Source organism: Juglans regia, chromosome 10 (assembly GCF_001411555.2).
Source record: "Juglans regia cultivar Chandler chromosome 10, Walnut 2.0, whole genome shotgun sequence".
Lineage (NCBI taxonomy): Eukaryota > Viridiplantae > Streptophyta > Magnoliopsida > Fagales > Juglandaceae > Juglans > Juglans regia.
In genome coordinates, this window is record NC_049910.1 from 35,119,839 (window position 1) to 35,136,534 (window position 16,696).

Genomic DNA, 16,696 nt, shown 5'->3' on the forward strand with positions numbered 1-16,696 from the left:
CACAACCTCTCTCTCCCCCTTCCGACCTTTCTGCGAATCGAAATCCCCAATAGGGTACTAAAATATTACCTGCAAAACCCTAACTCACCGAACCGTTCGGTGTCAACTGTCAAGTGAGTAAAAGAAAATGGACACGCACTCCTCGCACCTCACAGCACCGAACCGTTCCCGTAGTTCGCAGTCCCCTTCTCCGTCCCACTCTTCTGCCACATCCTCCATCCACAAGCGCAAGCTCCCGCCTGACGACCACGCGCCACCATTCCCTCCCTCCTCGTTCTCCGCCGACACCCGCGACGGCGCATTGACCTCCAACGACGACCTCGAGAGCATCTCCGCACGCGGAGGCGGCGCCGATGACTCTGACTCCGACGATGATTCCGAGGCTGCAGCCGCCGCCGCAGATGACTCCGACGACGACTCCTCCGCCATGCGCACCTTCACAGCCTCCCGTCTCGAGAACGCTTCCGCCACTGCCGGCGGCTCGGTGCGCAGCACGAAGCTCAAGACGGAGAACCTGAACTCTGCGACAGTGAAGATCGAGAGCTCGGAGTGCGGCAAGGACGGTGGGACCCAGGGCGCTGGTGCTGCGGGGCCCACCGCTTCTGCGGCGGGAAGCTCGGTTCCCGGGATCGTGGTGAAAGAGGACGCCTCGAAGATATTTACAGAGAATATACAGACCAGTGGAGCTTATAGTGCTAGGGAAGAGAGTTTGAAGAGAGAGGTAAGGGATCAGACTTTCTTTTTAAAATTCCTTGTTTCAGAAAAAAATAAAAGCCAGTGATAATATCAAAACCAAATTGGGGACTTTAACCGCTTCGAAGTGATTTTGCGGTTTGATATGTTGAAATGTTGCAGGAAGAGGCGGGAAGGCTCAAGTTTGTGTGCCTATCAAATGATGGAATTGATGAGCATATGGTTTGGTATTCTAGTCTTCTCGCTCCCTCTGCGTTCATGTTAAGCTCTTTGGTTTTTGTGACTCGTATGAATGATTTTTTTTTTCTTTTGGTTTCTCCAGGTTGATAGGATTGAAGAATATTTTTGCAAGGCAATTACCTAACATGCCTAAAGAGTACATTGTTCGTCTTGTCATGGACAGGTAATATGATAAAATCTTTTTTTTTTATAAGTAAAATGTGATAAAATCTTATATCTACGATGGGCACGGTTGGTGTGCCTGCCACCATGCTTGTGGAATGTTCTGTGAGATAGACAAATTTATGTGCTTATGATTTGCTTGTTTTGTGGGCCTGATCATTTGTATTTTCCATGTTGTGAGTATTTTCCAATGCTTTTAGAATGCCATTATAGTTGGTATAACCTTTAAACTCATCAATTTTGTTTTTACTTCAAATATCCACACATTGTACTTTTCTTCTACGAAGGAATGTGGCCTTCTTTTCTGTTCTTTTCTTTTTCAAATTTTTACCTCTCTGTGATGATTAATGTTAACTCTTTTTTATTTTTATTTTTTAGACTATTTATGTGCTTTTCATATTTGATTTCTACAGAAGCCATAAATCTGTGATGGTAATCAGACGTAATCAGGTTGTTGGTGGGATTACTTATCGCCCATATGCCAGGTGAAGCTCTTATTAGTGTCATGACTCATCCTAAGGTTGTATGTGAGCTTGGTTGGGTCACTCTTTCCATATTTGTATCAATATGGCCGGTTATTTGAAGTATCACTGAATGACCTGTTGTCTATGGACCACTTTCTATTTGATTCTTTTCCTAAGTTTATCTGCTTTATTCATCTTTTCTACTTCTATTCACTCGCTGAAGTATTTATATTAATTAGGTTGTCTTCCTTTGTCTTGCCGGAGTGCAAGCAAACCTTTCCATGCTTGTCGTGTGACAAGTGAATGTTTGGGCTTGGTATTATGATAAACAATTTGGGCTTGGTATTATGATAAACAATCTTAGATATACCATCTTGTGTACTTGGGCTTTGCCTATCTTTATTAATATATCTTTGATTACTTATCAAAAAAAAAATTATGATAAACAATCTTAGATTGTCTGGAATGGCCCGTTTTGCCATGAAAGCAATCTTAAGTTTCAACTTTTGGTCAATGGATCCAGAATACATATCTTTTTAATTTTCCCTTTGGATATATTTAATTTAGTGCATAGGAACTAGTAAAAACTCTGCATTTATTTGAAATGACTATTTGTTGGTGTAGTGGCTTGTTTACATGAAACATTCTCGACTCTCTTAATTGGGATTCATTTTTCCTGGAAAATCTCAGCCAAAGGTTTGGGGAGATAGCTTTCTGTGCAATCACAGCTGATGAACAAGTAAAAGGTTATGGCACCAGGCTGATGAATCACTTAAAACAGCATGCACGCGATGTGGATGGGCTAACTCATTTTCTGACATATGCTGACAATAATGCCGTCGGCTATTTTATCAAACAGGTCTTGTTATCTCTTTTTGTTTGGTTATCTAAACTAAAAATGGCACAACCTTGTTGCGTTAATGAGAAAAGTCTGGACTTCTTAAGAGACAGCTTGGTTTGATGATCTGTACATAGAGTTTCGTTGTTTGGGCAAAATAAAAGTCAGGGAAGTCAAAGATGTAGAAAGCATATTTCATGGTTGTCTTTTGGATAAAAATATTTACTGAGATGGTTGGACAGGTGAAATTTGAACCGTTGCTGCATGTTTGATAAGATTAAATACTGTCCTTTATTAAGTCTGTCTCTTTCCTAGTTAGTGCTAGATGGATCAGTCCTTTATCTGACTACAAAAACTCTTTAGACAGTTTAATACTACTATGCATCCCTACTTATCAAAAAAAAAATACTACTATGCATCCCTAATTGTTATCACCATAAGTGGATCCTTTGAAATTCCACGTTCATCTTCGTGTTAATGTTTTGTGAAATTTTTACTTGGGTGTATCCTTTCATATTTCTTGCCAGGGCATGTTAAAACTTTAGCTCCTCATAATACCGGTCAACTTGTAATGTCCGAACCAAACTGTTTAAGTCAGAAAATTTGGCCTGTAAAATAGGGGCCCAATTTACTTATAAAAAAAAAAAAAAATAGGGGCCCAATTTTCAAATCTGTCTATTGAAAAAATTCCCTATCATTTGTTTTGAGGGCTATTTAAGTCACTTTTCTTGTTTTTGGTACTAATTTTGATGGCTAGGGTTACATTGCCATATTTCTTCCAAAATAAGGAGTTAATTGTCTTGATTGAAAGTTTGGAGGAGATATACATATGGTTTGAGTTGGTAAAGTATAATTTACCTTTGGTTTTTATTCGTTATCTTGATTTGAGAGGATTTGGTTCTACATGCAGCATTGAATACTATCTTTCACTTGCAGGGTTTTACCAAAGAGATCCACTTGGAGAAAGATAGATGGCAAGGGTATGTTTAAAGATATCTCCAGGCTTAAGACTGTCAAACGTTTCATGTCTAGGATTAGAGTGGGGGGCATTGTACCCAGAAAAACTATAATTTTCTTTCCAAGTCCCTATGTCTTACCTACTTTGAGAAACTTTTCAGCTGTATTTCTTTCTTTTTCTTCTTTATTTAAGCCAATATTAAGATTTATTTCAGTGATTAAGACATTCTGTGCTATATGTTTCTAGTCTATTTATAACAATTTCATTAGTATCCCAGGTATATAAAAGACTATGATGGAGGAATTCTTATGGAATGTAAAATTGATCCAAAACTTCCTTACACCGATTTATCAACTATGATTCGCCGTCAGAGGCAGGTGAGATCCAAAGCTTTCTCGTTTTTGGTCCCTGACAAATTGTGTTAATTTTATTCTTTTGTAGTTTTGGCTAGATATGCATTGTAAATTGTTGAACTACCTGTCAAAGGAAATCAAGATTTCTGAACTGCTTTAAAATAATATCACTTCTTTTATCATTAGAGACATGCTAGTACTGCTTTCTCTCATACTTCCTTTAAGTTCTCTGTGTGATTCTCTCTTTTCAATTGAACTGCAAGAAATAAGAATTTTTTTTTTTGTAAGTAAAAATTTATTAGTACCAATTGGCAAATAGGCATAGCCGAGTACAACTGCAAGAAATAAGAATTACTAACAGTTACTAATAAAAACAATTGTGTAGGCATGGAATTGATAGTAAATAAATTAGTGCCTTGACTCATAAAAAAAAATCAGCACATTAAAAAATGTGGTTATTATAACAATGTTACCCTATTTACCGATAAAAAAAAAAAACAATGTTACCCTATTCAAAGACTTCAAAATTTTTAAATAATTTGTTCTCAAGTTACCTAATTATATTTTCAAACTTCAAGCACATTGGATGGAAGCCTTAACATGTTTATCTTTTATCCCCTGACTTTCATTTTTTTAAGCAATAATTTATCACTGAAAAGTTAGAACTGTTATTTTTGTCTTTGTTTCTGTTCAAAGCATTGCTTCTGAGTTACCTTTTTTTCCCTCACCTTATGTGTACTTTATGATCTCTTCTCATTCACTTTTAGTATGATCTGCATTACGATTGTTTTGGTAAACTTATAAAAAATTTCTGCTTTGGTTATGGTAGGCGATCGATGAAAAAATAAGAGAGCTCTCAAACTGCCACATTGTTTATACTGGAATTGACTTTCAGAAGGTATAATATCATTTTTGTAGCCTTTAGTCATGCTATGTTCTTGTGATGGTTTCGGTTTCATTGGATTTATGATACAGTAGAGAGCTTGTATTGCTAGTAGTTGTGACTGGAACTAGATTGCATGCAGTTGTCAAGGTAGATTAGAGCTTTACATGTTTAGAGCACCTTCATGAAGTCAGTACCACATCAAGGTCAATTTGGAACTTCATGATTACTTTGTATTCATATATAAAAGTTTTAAGCATTTTTCTAAATGTGCATTGTTATAGAGCTGTTTTGCAGAAAATTATTAAGTAGAAAAATGTAAATTTTGGTTCTAAACATTAAAATGATTTTTTAAGTACCTTCATGGGTGCATTTTATGTATGGACAACTGCATTAGGGAAGATCATTCCTGTAGATAACCTGAGAAGGAGGGGATTTTTTTTATGTTTTACGTCGACAAAGGTGGAGGAGAATATGAGTTTGAAGTGGTGTTGTATGTGCAAGAAGAGCTGGAAACAACAGATTGCGTTTTGCTGCTTTGCAAAATAGAATTTTTTTTTTTTTTGATAGGTAAAAAGAAGTTTTATTGAACCACGTAAAGAGACAAAGCCTGAGTATACAGGAAGTAAACAGGAAAGTGCCTAATTACAAACTACGTGCTACTGATAGTAGCATACAAAACATTAAGGCTTGTTTCATCCCATACAATAGAAGAGGCCCAAAGCAACAAAGTATGGAAGAAGAAATCCCTAAAACTGTCCAGAGAGCGTTCCTTATCCTCAAAGCAGCGACCATTTCTTTCGTTCCACGCACACCACATTAAACATAAGGGTACCATCTTCCATACAACAGCAATTTGGCGATTGCTCCTAATCCCTCGCCAACAAGACAAAAGATCTATCACCCTCTTAGGCATGACCCATGCGATACCGAGCCTCAAGAAGATTATATCCCACAATACCTTAACTGCTTCGCAATGAAGAAGAAGGTGATCCGCTGATTCGCTGTTGCGTTTGCACATGTAGCACCAATCTATTATGTAAAGTCCAATTATGCAAAATAGAAAATATGGGACTCAGTTTTTTTTTTTTTTTTTTATAAGTAATAATCTTTATTGATGTGAATGAAATTAGGCAATGCCCAAGTACACAGGAAATATACTAAGAGAGGCACCTAATTACATTCTAGTAGAGGAAATATACTAAGAGAGGCACCTAAGAGAGACACCGTGTAGAGTAGAGGAGTTATTGGCTTGTTGGAGAAGTCAAGATGTAGGACAATGTAGTGTGGAAGTTTGGAGGATGATTCTGTTATGTGTAATGTTGTGTGTGAGGAAGGCATGCATGGCGAGGCTCATAATTGTTCTAGTTATTCACTTATCAAAATAATAGTAATTTTTCTTCTTTTTTAGTTTTTTTGTCGTTTTGTTTTTCTTTACCCTTAGTCAGGTGCTTTTCTTGTCTACACCATGTACTTGAGTAGTGCCCCTATTTTGGCAATTAATAAAAATTGACTTATATAAAAAGGCTCCTATTTCTATGATTTATCATAAATTAATCACCAAAGGAGATCCTCTATATCATTTAGATGCATGATGCTAGTAAATTCTGAACCCTGGACAGTATTGACACCTAATACATTTTTATTTTAGTTTTTTTCTCAAGTGCTGTAGGTTCTCCACTTTATTCCAAAATTATTCCATTAAATTATGAATGCATGTGTCAAGTTCTGATGGAGAACTCTTGTGTTCAGAAGGAAGCTGGTATTCCCAAAAAAACCGTTAAAGTTGACGATATCCCTGGATTGAGTAAGTCTTTGTTTTAGAAAAGCTTCCCATCGTTATCAGTTCATTTGCTTGGCATTTCTCTTTAATCTCATTACTCATGGATAATTCAGTGCATTGGATAACGTGTATTGTTCCAGATATTTTAAAAAGCTTCCCCTTGTTATCAGTTCATTTGCTTAGCATTTTCTCTTTAATATTGTTACTCATGGTACCTATAAAAAAAAATATATTGTTACTCATGGATAATTCAGTGCATTGGATAACATGTATGGTTCTGATAATTTTTTTATAGCCTTAACTGTATATCCTTTGCAAGTTTTAACAACCAACATCCTGCTTTCCATTTTCTTTTATATCTTTTGGCTAGATGAATTCTCTACTGCTCAGTTTTTTTATTGAATGTCTATTCAGAGGTAACTGTTTTCCTTCCCATTTTTACTGGCATACGCAATTCTATGAATCTCTCTTATCCCATATTCCGTTAATGGAAACATTCCAAGCTAAGCAATCACAAAAGGATAGATTTATAGTAGTTGAATACAACCTTGCTAATAGAGATTAAATAGATTTTCTCTCTAGTTACATCCCTCGTTTGGTTACGCAGTTCAGATGAGATGAGATGAGATGTTTTATTGAAAGTTGAATAAAATATTGTTATAATATAATTTTTTAATATGATTTTTGTTTTGGAATTTGAAAAAGTTGAATTGTTTATTATATTTTGTGTAGGAGTTTGAGAAAGTTGTAATGATTATATGAGATGAGATGAGATAGTTTGGTTTTGTGTAACCAAACTATTGTCAAGCATGCCACGTGTAATTTTACTCACTTTGAAACATAATCTCTGGTTGGATTGAAACCAAATTTTACTGTAGCAGATTTGCTGTAGTTAGTAACTTAAATGTGCAAGTAGTGGTTTTGCTAATTTGACCTTTTAATTTGAACTTTGCAATTTCTGAGTCTAGTTTGCAAGCCTTAATTTTGAATGTGGGTAAAAGTTATTCTCTTACAAAAATGTTTTCTCTCCGTACATTTTGGGTTGTGTAGTCTGTTTTCGGTTTCTTCTCACCGGAATCAGGTCCTTGTTGCTTTTCTTCTATTCTTTCTGTTGTTAGAGTTTGGAATGGGGTTCCTTAAGCATCTTTTAATAGAGACTAAGGTCTTTATTCTGTCCATGGAAGGAGGGAACCAATGTCGTATCACAGAGAGGGGTAGGAAGGTCACCAAAGAGATAATCCTCAACCTGGCCAGTGCTCGTTGGTTGGCAAACACAGTAGAGGAATGTTTTCTCTCAGGGGATAGGAAGGTGTTTTATAAGAACTATCGAGATGGTGCTAAAGCCTTGTTCATCCACAGGCGCTTTAATGCATATGGGCGTTTTTTGGAAGTCACAGATTATGGTGGTGGCACAGGTGGCCGAGGTCTCTTGGCGATCCCGGAAGGGGTGGAAGGTAAAGGGTGGAAGGTAAAGGGTGGAAGATGTTTTCGTTAGAGTTGAAGAAAGCTTTGCCTAGGATTGCTTCGATCAAGCAGGTCCCTGCTGTGCCAAGGCTCGACAGAGAAATTGTCAAGGGTAAGGGGAAGGAGAAGGTGGGGCTGTCCTATGCAGAGGCTGTATTGGGAGGGGTGGGGAGAAGTATGGTGGTGTATGGAAATAACATTGCAGGGGTCCAATCATGCGTACATGCAGAGAAAGTTGACAAGTTTGTACCCGAAATAGTGAGTGGGTCACTGTCAAACGACTGCTCAGAGGAAAGCCAATTGCAGAAGGCTCTGTTTTATTTGAAAGAAGAGGTTACGGGGGTAAAGGAGGAAGTAAAATCAGTTAAGAAGGAACTAAAATTCCTGACCTCCCTTTTTGATAAAGGGTGGGGGCTAGGCTTGGGTCTGGGCCAAGGACAGGCAGCTATTGGGCGGAAGTCTCTCAGGCCCGTTAGTGGTAAGAGTAAGGTGGGACTGGGCTGGAGAAGCCCAAACCGTATGGGATGGAAGAGAAAACAACCTGGGCCTTTTCTTGAGAAGGGCTCGACCTCTAGGCCCGTATCTGAGGCCCATCGCCCGGTCGAAATTGCTGAGCCTGTTGAGGGCTCAGCCCTGGCGGGTGGACCGGTGCACTCGACTGGGCCCACGATGGTAACCCGTGCGACAGAGACTCCGGCGTCGGTTCTCCTCCCGAAGGTAGCCTCTGCGACGGAGTCCCCTGCGATGGCAACTAATGAAAAGGAAGATCCGCTTTCGCAGATTGGCTCGATGGCGCATGGGGAGCTCACGGGTGGGCCGCCATCCATGGAGGTGGTACAGACTTGGTCGCCGGCAGGGTCTGGCCTACCTCCCGAGTCTTTGGGGGTGAAGTCAGGTCCTCCGGCGGTGGCTCAGGACCATGCGAAGAAGCCAAGGCTGGTTCCCCTCTCCATGTCAGATCGCTCAATGGCGCATGGGGAGCTCACGGGTGGGCCGTCATCTATGGAGGCGGTACAGACTTGGTCGCCGGCAGGGTCTGGCCTACGTCCCGAGTCTTTGGGGGTGAAGTCAGGTCCTCCGGCGGTGGCTCAGGACCATGCGAAGAAGCCAGGTCCTCTGACGGTGGCTCTGTCGTCGCCTTCAGCTCCTTCTGAGCTGGTTCCCCTCTCCATGGCAGCGAAGGTTGCTGCCCAGACGTTGGAACAAGTGGATTGTCGTTTGTTGGAGAAGGCAGAGGTTGTTGTTTCTGAGCAAGCTGGTTCTTTGGTGCTGTTTGCGGCAAACAAGGAAGGGGAGGATGAACCTACTCCTCTCTACTCTTTTCATCCCAACGTTTCAGATTGGGTTATACAAATGGCGATGGACATTAAGCATATGGTAGGAATTTCTTACGGGGACTTTGAAGCTGAATTTTTGGCCCTTCTCACAGCCGTTGAGGCTATGAATACTCAACCCAAATCTGATCGTTCCTTGGCTTCGGCCAAAAAGAGGGAAAGAGAACTCAAAAGACTATCATGGGAAATGAAAGAGGATGAGGGAGAGAAGAGCTCTCATTGAGAGCGGTGTAAGGGGAGGGGTAAAATGGTTGTCCCATGAAGCCAAAAATAGTATCATGGAATGTGAGGGGGCTGCATGATCCTAACAAGCGGCTCCAAGTCAGAAATCTTCTTCGTCAATGGAAGGGGGATATCATATGCTTACAAGAGACGAAGTTGGAAGAGATTACAATACAAATAGTTCGTAGCCTATGGAGAGGACAACATGTCGGGTGGTCCTTCCTACCATCCAAAGGAGCTTCAGGGGGAGTTCTAATTATGTTTGACACAAGGGTAGTGGAAAGGGTGGAGGAATGTGTGGGTGATTTTTTGGTTGCATGTTCTTTTATTAATATAGAAGACGGATTTAAATGGGCTTTTGTTGGTGTGTATGGCTCAAATATTGACTCAGAGAGAAGATTTTTGTAGGAAGAACTTGCGGGAGTCCTAAGTTGGTGGGAGTTACCAAGTTGCATCGGGGGGTATTTCAATATATCTCGCTTCCCAAGCGAAAGGTCGGGTGTTTCTCATATTTCTTCAGCCATGAGAAACTTCTTTGATTTCATATCAGAACAAGAGCTCATGGACCTTCCACTATCAGGAGGCACGTTTACCTGGTCCAACAACCGTGATTGCCCATCTTGGTCGAGAATCGATAGATTCTTGTTAACTCCTGATTGGGAGTCTTACTTCCCCGATGTAGTCTAAAGAAGATTATCCCGTTTATGCTCTGATCACTTCCCCATCATTTTAGACTGTGGAGGCATCCAAGGGGGTAGAAGGTATTTTAAATTTGAGCATATGTGGCTTAAAACTGATGGTTTTGTGGACAGGGTCAGACAATGGTGGATTTCTTACACTTTCCAAGGTTCTCCAAGCTTCATTTTGGCAAAAAAGTTGAAAGCATTGAAACAGGATCTGAAGCAATGGAATGAGCAAGTTTTTGGTAATGTGTCTCAACAGTGGCGATCTCTTGTGGAGGAGTTACAAGGTTTGGAAGGTGAGGAGGAGGTCAGAACTCTTTCTGAACTTGAAAAAACTCGAAAGAATCAGGTAGTGGCTGATCTTGAAAGATTAACGTTGATGGAGGAGATTTCATGGAGACAGAAATCAAGGGTGCTCTGGCTGAAAGAGGGGGATAAATGCACGAAATTCTTTCATAGGATGGCCAACTCTCACAGGCGAAACAACGCTATTGATTTATTGATGGTGGATGGGGCAATTTCTTCGGATAAGTTGATAATAAATAATCACATTGAACATTACTATCAACACCTATTATCTGAAGAACACAACTGGAGACCGAAAGTGGATGGTCTGTCTTTTTCCACATTAGACCAGTAGAGTGCAGGGTGGTTAGAGAGGCCTTTTACAGATGAGGAAGTATGCAAGGTTATCAGAGGTATGGCAAGCGATAAGGCTCTTGGTCCTGACGGTTTTACTATGGGATTTTTTCAAACTTGTTGGGAGGTGGTCAAGGAAGATATAATGAAAGCTTTTCATGAATTCCATGCTAATGCTTGCTTTGAAAAGAGTCTCAATGCTACCTTCGTAGCCCTTATCCCTAAAAAGGTGGGGTCAAGGGAAGTGAGTGATTATCGCCCCATAAGTCTTGTAAATGGGGTGTATAAGATTCTTTCCAAAAGTGTTAGCAAATAGATTGAGCTCGGTGGTGGAAAAACTAATCTCAAAACCACAAAATACATTTGTCAAAGGTAGACAACTTCTTGATTCGGTACTTATCGCAAATGAAATTTTGGATGGTCGATTGAAGTCTAGAGTACTCGGGCTACTTTGCAAGTTAGATATGGAAAAAGCATATGATCATGTCAACTGGAAGTTCTTACTTTACTTACTTGATAGATGTGGTTTTGGGGGGAAATGGCAAAAATGGGTAGAATTTTGCATATCTTCAATTCGTTTCTCTATCTTGGTAAATGGCACACCGGTGGGTTTCTTCAATTCATCTCGTGGCTTGAGACAGGGAGATCTGCTTTCTCCTCTACTTTTCTTATTTGTCATGGAAGCACTCAGTAAGATGATTGAGGGTCTGGTGGACGGGGGGTTACTCCATGGCTTTGCGGTGGGGAATGGTGACCTCAACATTTCCCATTTGCTCTTTGCTGACGACACGCTCATCTTTTGTGGTGCACACCATGGTCAGGTTCAAGCCTTGAGAGCGGTACTCCTTTGTTTTGCTGCTGTATCCTGTTTGAGCATCAACCTTGCAAAGTCAGAATTAGTGCCAGTGGAGATTGTCCCCGATGTGGAGAGTTTAGCTACTATTTTGGGATGCAAGATAACTTCGCTTCCTATGAAGTATCTTGGCTTACCTTTGGGTGCGTCTTTTAAATCGGTGAGGATTTGAAATGATGTGATTGAAAGGGTGGAGAGCAGATTGGCCGCCTGGAAGAGGCTATATTTGTCAAAAGGTGGTAGGTTAACCTTGATCAAAAGCACTCTTTCAAACTTACTCACTTACTTTTTGTCTCTATTTCCACTTCCTACAAAGGTGGCTAACCGCATTGAGAAGCTACAAAGGGACTTCTTATGGAGGGGATTGGGGGAAGAGTTCAAATTCCACTTGGTTAATTGGTCAACAGTTTGTACCCCAATGTCTGGGGGAGGCTTGGGGATTCGCCACTTGTTGAAATTCAACCAAGCACTGCTGGGTAAGTGGTTGTGGAGGTATCAAACTGAACGAGAGGTCTTATGGAAATCCGTTATAGATTTACAGTTCGGGGAAGCTTGGGGAGGATGGTGCTCGAATGAGGCTCGAGGCACTCATGGAGTGGGGTTGTGGAAAAACATTCAGAGTCTTTGGGAGACCTTTCGTGGACATGAACATGTTGTGGGTGAGGGTTCGCGGGTCCGCTTTTGGATTGATAACTGGTGTGGTCCTTATTGCCTACAAGATACCTTCCCTACTATCTTTGCGCTCGCTCGAGAAAAGGAGGCATCAATCACCGATCTTTTGGTCTTCTCAAATGGCTCCCCGCAATGGAATATTGACTTCACTAGGGCAGCCCAAGATTGGGAGTTGGAACCTATTATAGAGTTCTTTGCGGCATTATATTCTGCAAGCATATCAGGGGGCACCGGAGATAAGATGGTTTGGAATAATAAGAAAGGTATTTTCTCTGTCAGATCTTTTTACCAAAAAATTACGAATCCCGGAAAGCCAATGTATCCATGGAAAAGCATTTGGCAAACGAAAGCCCCAACAAAAGCAGCCTTTTTTGTTTGGACAGCATCGTTGGACAAGATTCTTACCACAGATAACTTGAGGAAACGACGGGTTATTGTCTTAGATTGGTGTTATATGTGCAAGAAGCATGGGGAGTCAGTTGATCATCTACTTTTACACTGTGAGATGGCCAAGGGCATGTGGGATGATTTTTTCACAAGAGTTGGATTGTCTTGGGTTATGTCGTGTAGATTGGTGGATTTTCTCTCAAGTTGGAGAGGACTATACGGCAATTCCCAGATAGCAGCAATTTGGAGGTTGGTACCAATATGTTTGTGTTGGTGTATTTGGAGGGAAAGAAACGCAAGATGTTTCGAAGACCAGGAGAGAACACTAGAAGAGCTAAAAGTTGTCTTTTTTAAATTATTGTTCTCATGGGCGGGGGCCACAGTTTGTAACGGATTTAGTATCCATGATCTTCTTCTTTCTTTTGTAACTTCTAATTAGGCATTTCTTCATGTATACTTCCTGTGTACTCGGGCTTTGCCTATTTCTATGAATATAATATCCTTGATTACTTATCAAAAAAAATTTTTTCTCATCAAGTTTTGGTTTGTTAATTGGAATTTTGTGGTCTATTTTTTATAATAGGGGAGGCTGGGTGGACTCCTGATCAATGGGGCCATTCACGGTTTCGAACTTTAAGTGCGTCTACAGACAGTGCCACAAATCAAAAACATTTGACTGCATTCATGCGCTCACTTTTAAAGGCAGGTTTCTACATCTTTCCTCACCTTTTATAGTACTTTTTATTTCCCGACAAGAATATATTCATGTATCATCTGGAGATTGACTTCAACGGGTTTTTCATCTTTAAATGGTATTGATGGACTGGTAATCTAAAGAAATCATTAGAAATGATCATGCTAATCCTTGTTGGCCAAAAAAAAAAAAAAAAAACACCCAGAAAAACACGTTCTGACATGGTTGCAAAGAAATTGCTTTTGTTTTCCACTGGTAGATAAATGGGAAGTTGCCATGAGTTTCAAGTTAACTTCCTTGCTTTAAGGATGTTGACGGGATTTTCTGTCATGTATTCCCCTTATATAGTCAATTGTGCTTCAGCCACTTAGATTCAAGGCATGCTTGTAACTTGTAAGTGAGAGGGTTTTAGAAAGAGACGGAGTGTTTTGTTCAAGATCTCTGGCATCAATGATTTCTTCACTCCCTTCACTGTCTATTTCTTGCTCCAAAAGAAACGACTAGTTAATTTTATCTTGAATATTGAATATTGTGGGGACAACCTCTCTGGAAGAGAAGATCTACATATTCATGTTACCATGCCTGCTACTATTAAGTAAAGGCCTTTCTTTGATGGTCATCCACTTTATTGATTCCGATTCCTGACAATATCTAAATGCCTTTGTTGCGTACAAATTGTATATGGAGTTTTCTCTATGATATGTTGGACCCACTAGATCCCAGGCTGAAATGTAGGGAGTTGTCATTTGTGCTTTTAGTATGACTTGAAAACTAGTGAACTTACCATAGAATTCAGAACTTGAAGTACGCTTGCACATTGCCATCTCTTTTAATGTCTCGTTATGTGACTATTCCCTTAACAAAATTGGTATTCATTCAAGCAGTCAATGCATGACCATGTCGATGCTTGGCCATTCAAGGATCCAGTTGATGCACGGGATGTACCTGATTATTATGAAATCATCAAAGATCCGATGGGTAACAACTATCACTTTATATATTTAAACCTAGCAAACTATCTGATGTGTCATCTGCACTATATGTCTTTAGGAGATGTGTTACATTTTCCTCATTGCCTCTTTGAAACAATGGGCACTTATAGTGCTATCAGTACGAGAATCGAGTTTTTCTTTTCCATGCTGCTATGCCAACGGCCCAACAGGTCATTAGAGTTGATAATTTCACCAGAGGTTATACTATAAGAACCACTTACAGAGCTGTTTAGAGTGCTAATAATGGATAAGTTAATTTACTTATAAAAAAAAAATAATGGATTAGTTAAAATGGCTTTGAACTCGTAATTCTGTGAACAGTCTTTTAAAATTATCCTTATGACATATAGAAGGGTGAATCAATTTTTTTAATAAAATTTAGAAGGGTAAAGTCTTTTACTATTTATCATTTAAAATAATGGATAAGTTAAAATGGCTTTGAACTCGTAATTCTGTGAACAGTCTTTTAAAATTATCCTTTTGACATATAGAAGGGTGAATCAATTTTTTTAATAAAATTTAGAAGGGTAAAGTCTTTTACTATTTGTCATTTTGAAAATGTAGAGCTTTGCTCTTAAGAAACCACACATCCCCACCCAAGTCACCAGTTTTTGAAACTTGAAGGTTGCACCACATATCAATTGTAAAACCACATCATCCCCTCTCAACTCAAACTTTAAAGATCTCATTACATATGAATTGCATCACCCATTTTCATTGCCATTATTGAATTTATACTTTGTTTATGTTTTTAAACACATTTAAAATCAAAAGCATTTTAAACAAATATGTATATTTTGTTAACAAAATATTGTAAACTATTCCCATGCATTGCGCTGTGTACGACCAGTTTGATGTAGTAATGGAAGTGCAAACCTATAATATTGAATTAATCAACAGACCGATAATAGAAAAGTCCATTACCGTAAAGCTTTTTCGTTGATGATGTGCATATAATCCCCCTCCTTTGTTTCCACTTGCATTCTCCTTGCTTCATTCCAGCCCCTTTGTTTCCACCTGGTGTTGGTTTTATTTGTTCCAAATCCCTTGTTTCTCAAAATATAGCAAGGTACACTAGTACCAAAAGTTATGGTTATACATGCGTAAGTATATTTATTGAAACCTCTATAGAAGAACTAGTCTTGTATTTTGTCAAATATGTGATGCTTTAATGGAGTTTGACGTACTGTAGATTTGAAGACGATGTCGAAAAGGGTAGAGTCAGATCAATATTATGTTACCTTTGAGATGTTTGTGGCGGATGTTAAAAGGATGTTTGCCAATGCACGCACCTACAACTCTCCCGAGACCATTTATTATAAATGTGCAACCAGGCATGGTGATCTATCTTTATTATTGTCTTTGCCTTTCTCTCTTTCGGCCATTTGTTATTCTTATATGATAAATTTTGTGCAGGTTGGAATCCCATTTTCAAAGCAAGGTTCACTCAGGTCTCCATTCTGGAGCAAAAATTCAGCAGTAACTAATTCGATGACTGAATATGGATCATGCCATGGGTAAGGGCTGATTTGTTCTGAGTGACAGAAATAAGATTACTAGATTGAATTGTCTTAATTTGATGAGATTTAGGCATACCTCTACTACATTCAGGTGCTGTCCATGTGAGCCGGTTGGGCCGCTGCCGCCTCCAACCTTATTGGAAGAAGGCATTTCTATTCTTGACCTTTTCTTCGGTAATGTGGAGTGATCTAGATTTCGAACCACCCTGAATGTAAGCCTGAGGTCATTTTCCCCTCATATTGAACGGATAAAAGTTTCGGGAAAAGTGGGTGATCTTCCGCCTGTATTCAGCCCCCATTATTATACAAAAAAAAAATAATTATACTCGACAGCCTTCCACTATACCTGCTTAGAGGAAAAAATAAGAGTTCTTTTACTCAACAGAATAACTCATTATAGTTATTATTATTAGCATCAACATTAACCTTATTATTATGACCCAACTCCATGTAATTTGCCACCTTGTGGATTAATCCCTCTTTTTCTTGTTTTTTTTTTTTTTTAAGAATTAGCCCTTTTGCTATGCGTACTGACTCGCTGTAAAAGATCTATCTGTTATTTTTTTCCGTTCATGACCAGCGGAAGGATGAAGGGGGAAATTAAAATAAAAGAATGATATGAAGTTTTTCTTTAAAAAATATCGAGCTACAACTTCTGGTAAAAAATAATCCGAGTCTCGTGGCAATCCCAGTGATGGAGAGGTGATCCTGCACCTACCATCCGTCAATGAAAATGGACAGAAAAGAAAATGAAAGAAGTGCATCCTTAAAAGGAGAAAAACAATATTATGAAGAAAATGCGACATCTTTAAACCTTATATTTCTTACGTAAAAGAGGTATCAGATTACTTCAGTGGCCATT

General features: G+C 39.4%; 1 protein-coding gene across 4 annotated transcripts; it reads left to right on the forward strand.

Moving 5' to 3' along the window:
- On the forward strand, positions 1-16,365 carry LOC109008788 (histone acetyltransferase GCN5). 4 transcript variants are annotated; one of them, XM_035695074.1, is made up of 14 exons: positions 1-721; positions 856-920; positions 1,016-1,096; positions 1,509-1,580; positions 2,250-2,418; positions 3,334-3,377; positions 3,633-3,732; positions 4,538-4,606; positions 6,344-6,398; positions 13,212-13,330; positions 14,207-14,300; positions 15,507-15,653; positions 15,731-15,831; positions 15,905-16,365. In XM_035695074.1, the coding sequence occupies exons 1-13, from the start codon at positions 128-130 to the stop codon at positions 15,799-15,801; spliced, it is 1,680 nt and encodes a 559-aa protein (XP_035550967.1). In that variant the 5' UTR covers positions 1-127; the 3' UTR covers positions 15,802-15,831; positions 15,905-16,365. The 4 variants fall into 4 exon arrangements, with proteins under 4 accessions (XP_035550967.1, XP_035550966.1, XP_018844564.1 ...); XM_035695073.1 differs by having other exon boundaries at positions 15,926-16,365; XM_018989019.2 differs by having other exon boundaries at positions 2-721; positions 15,507-15,648.
- Positions 16,366-16,696: the final 331 nt, after the last annotated feature.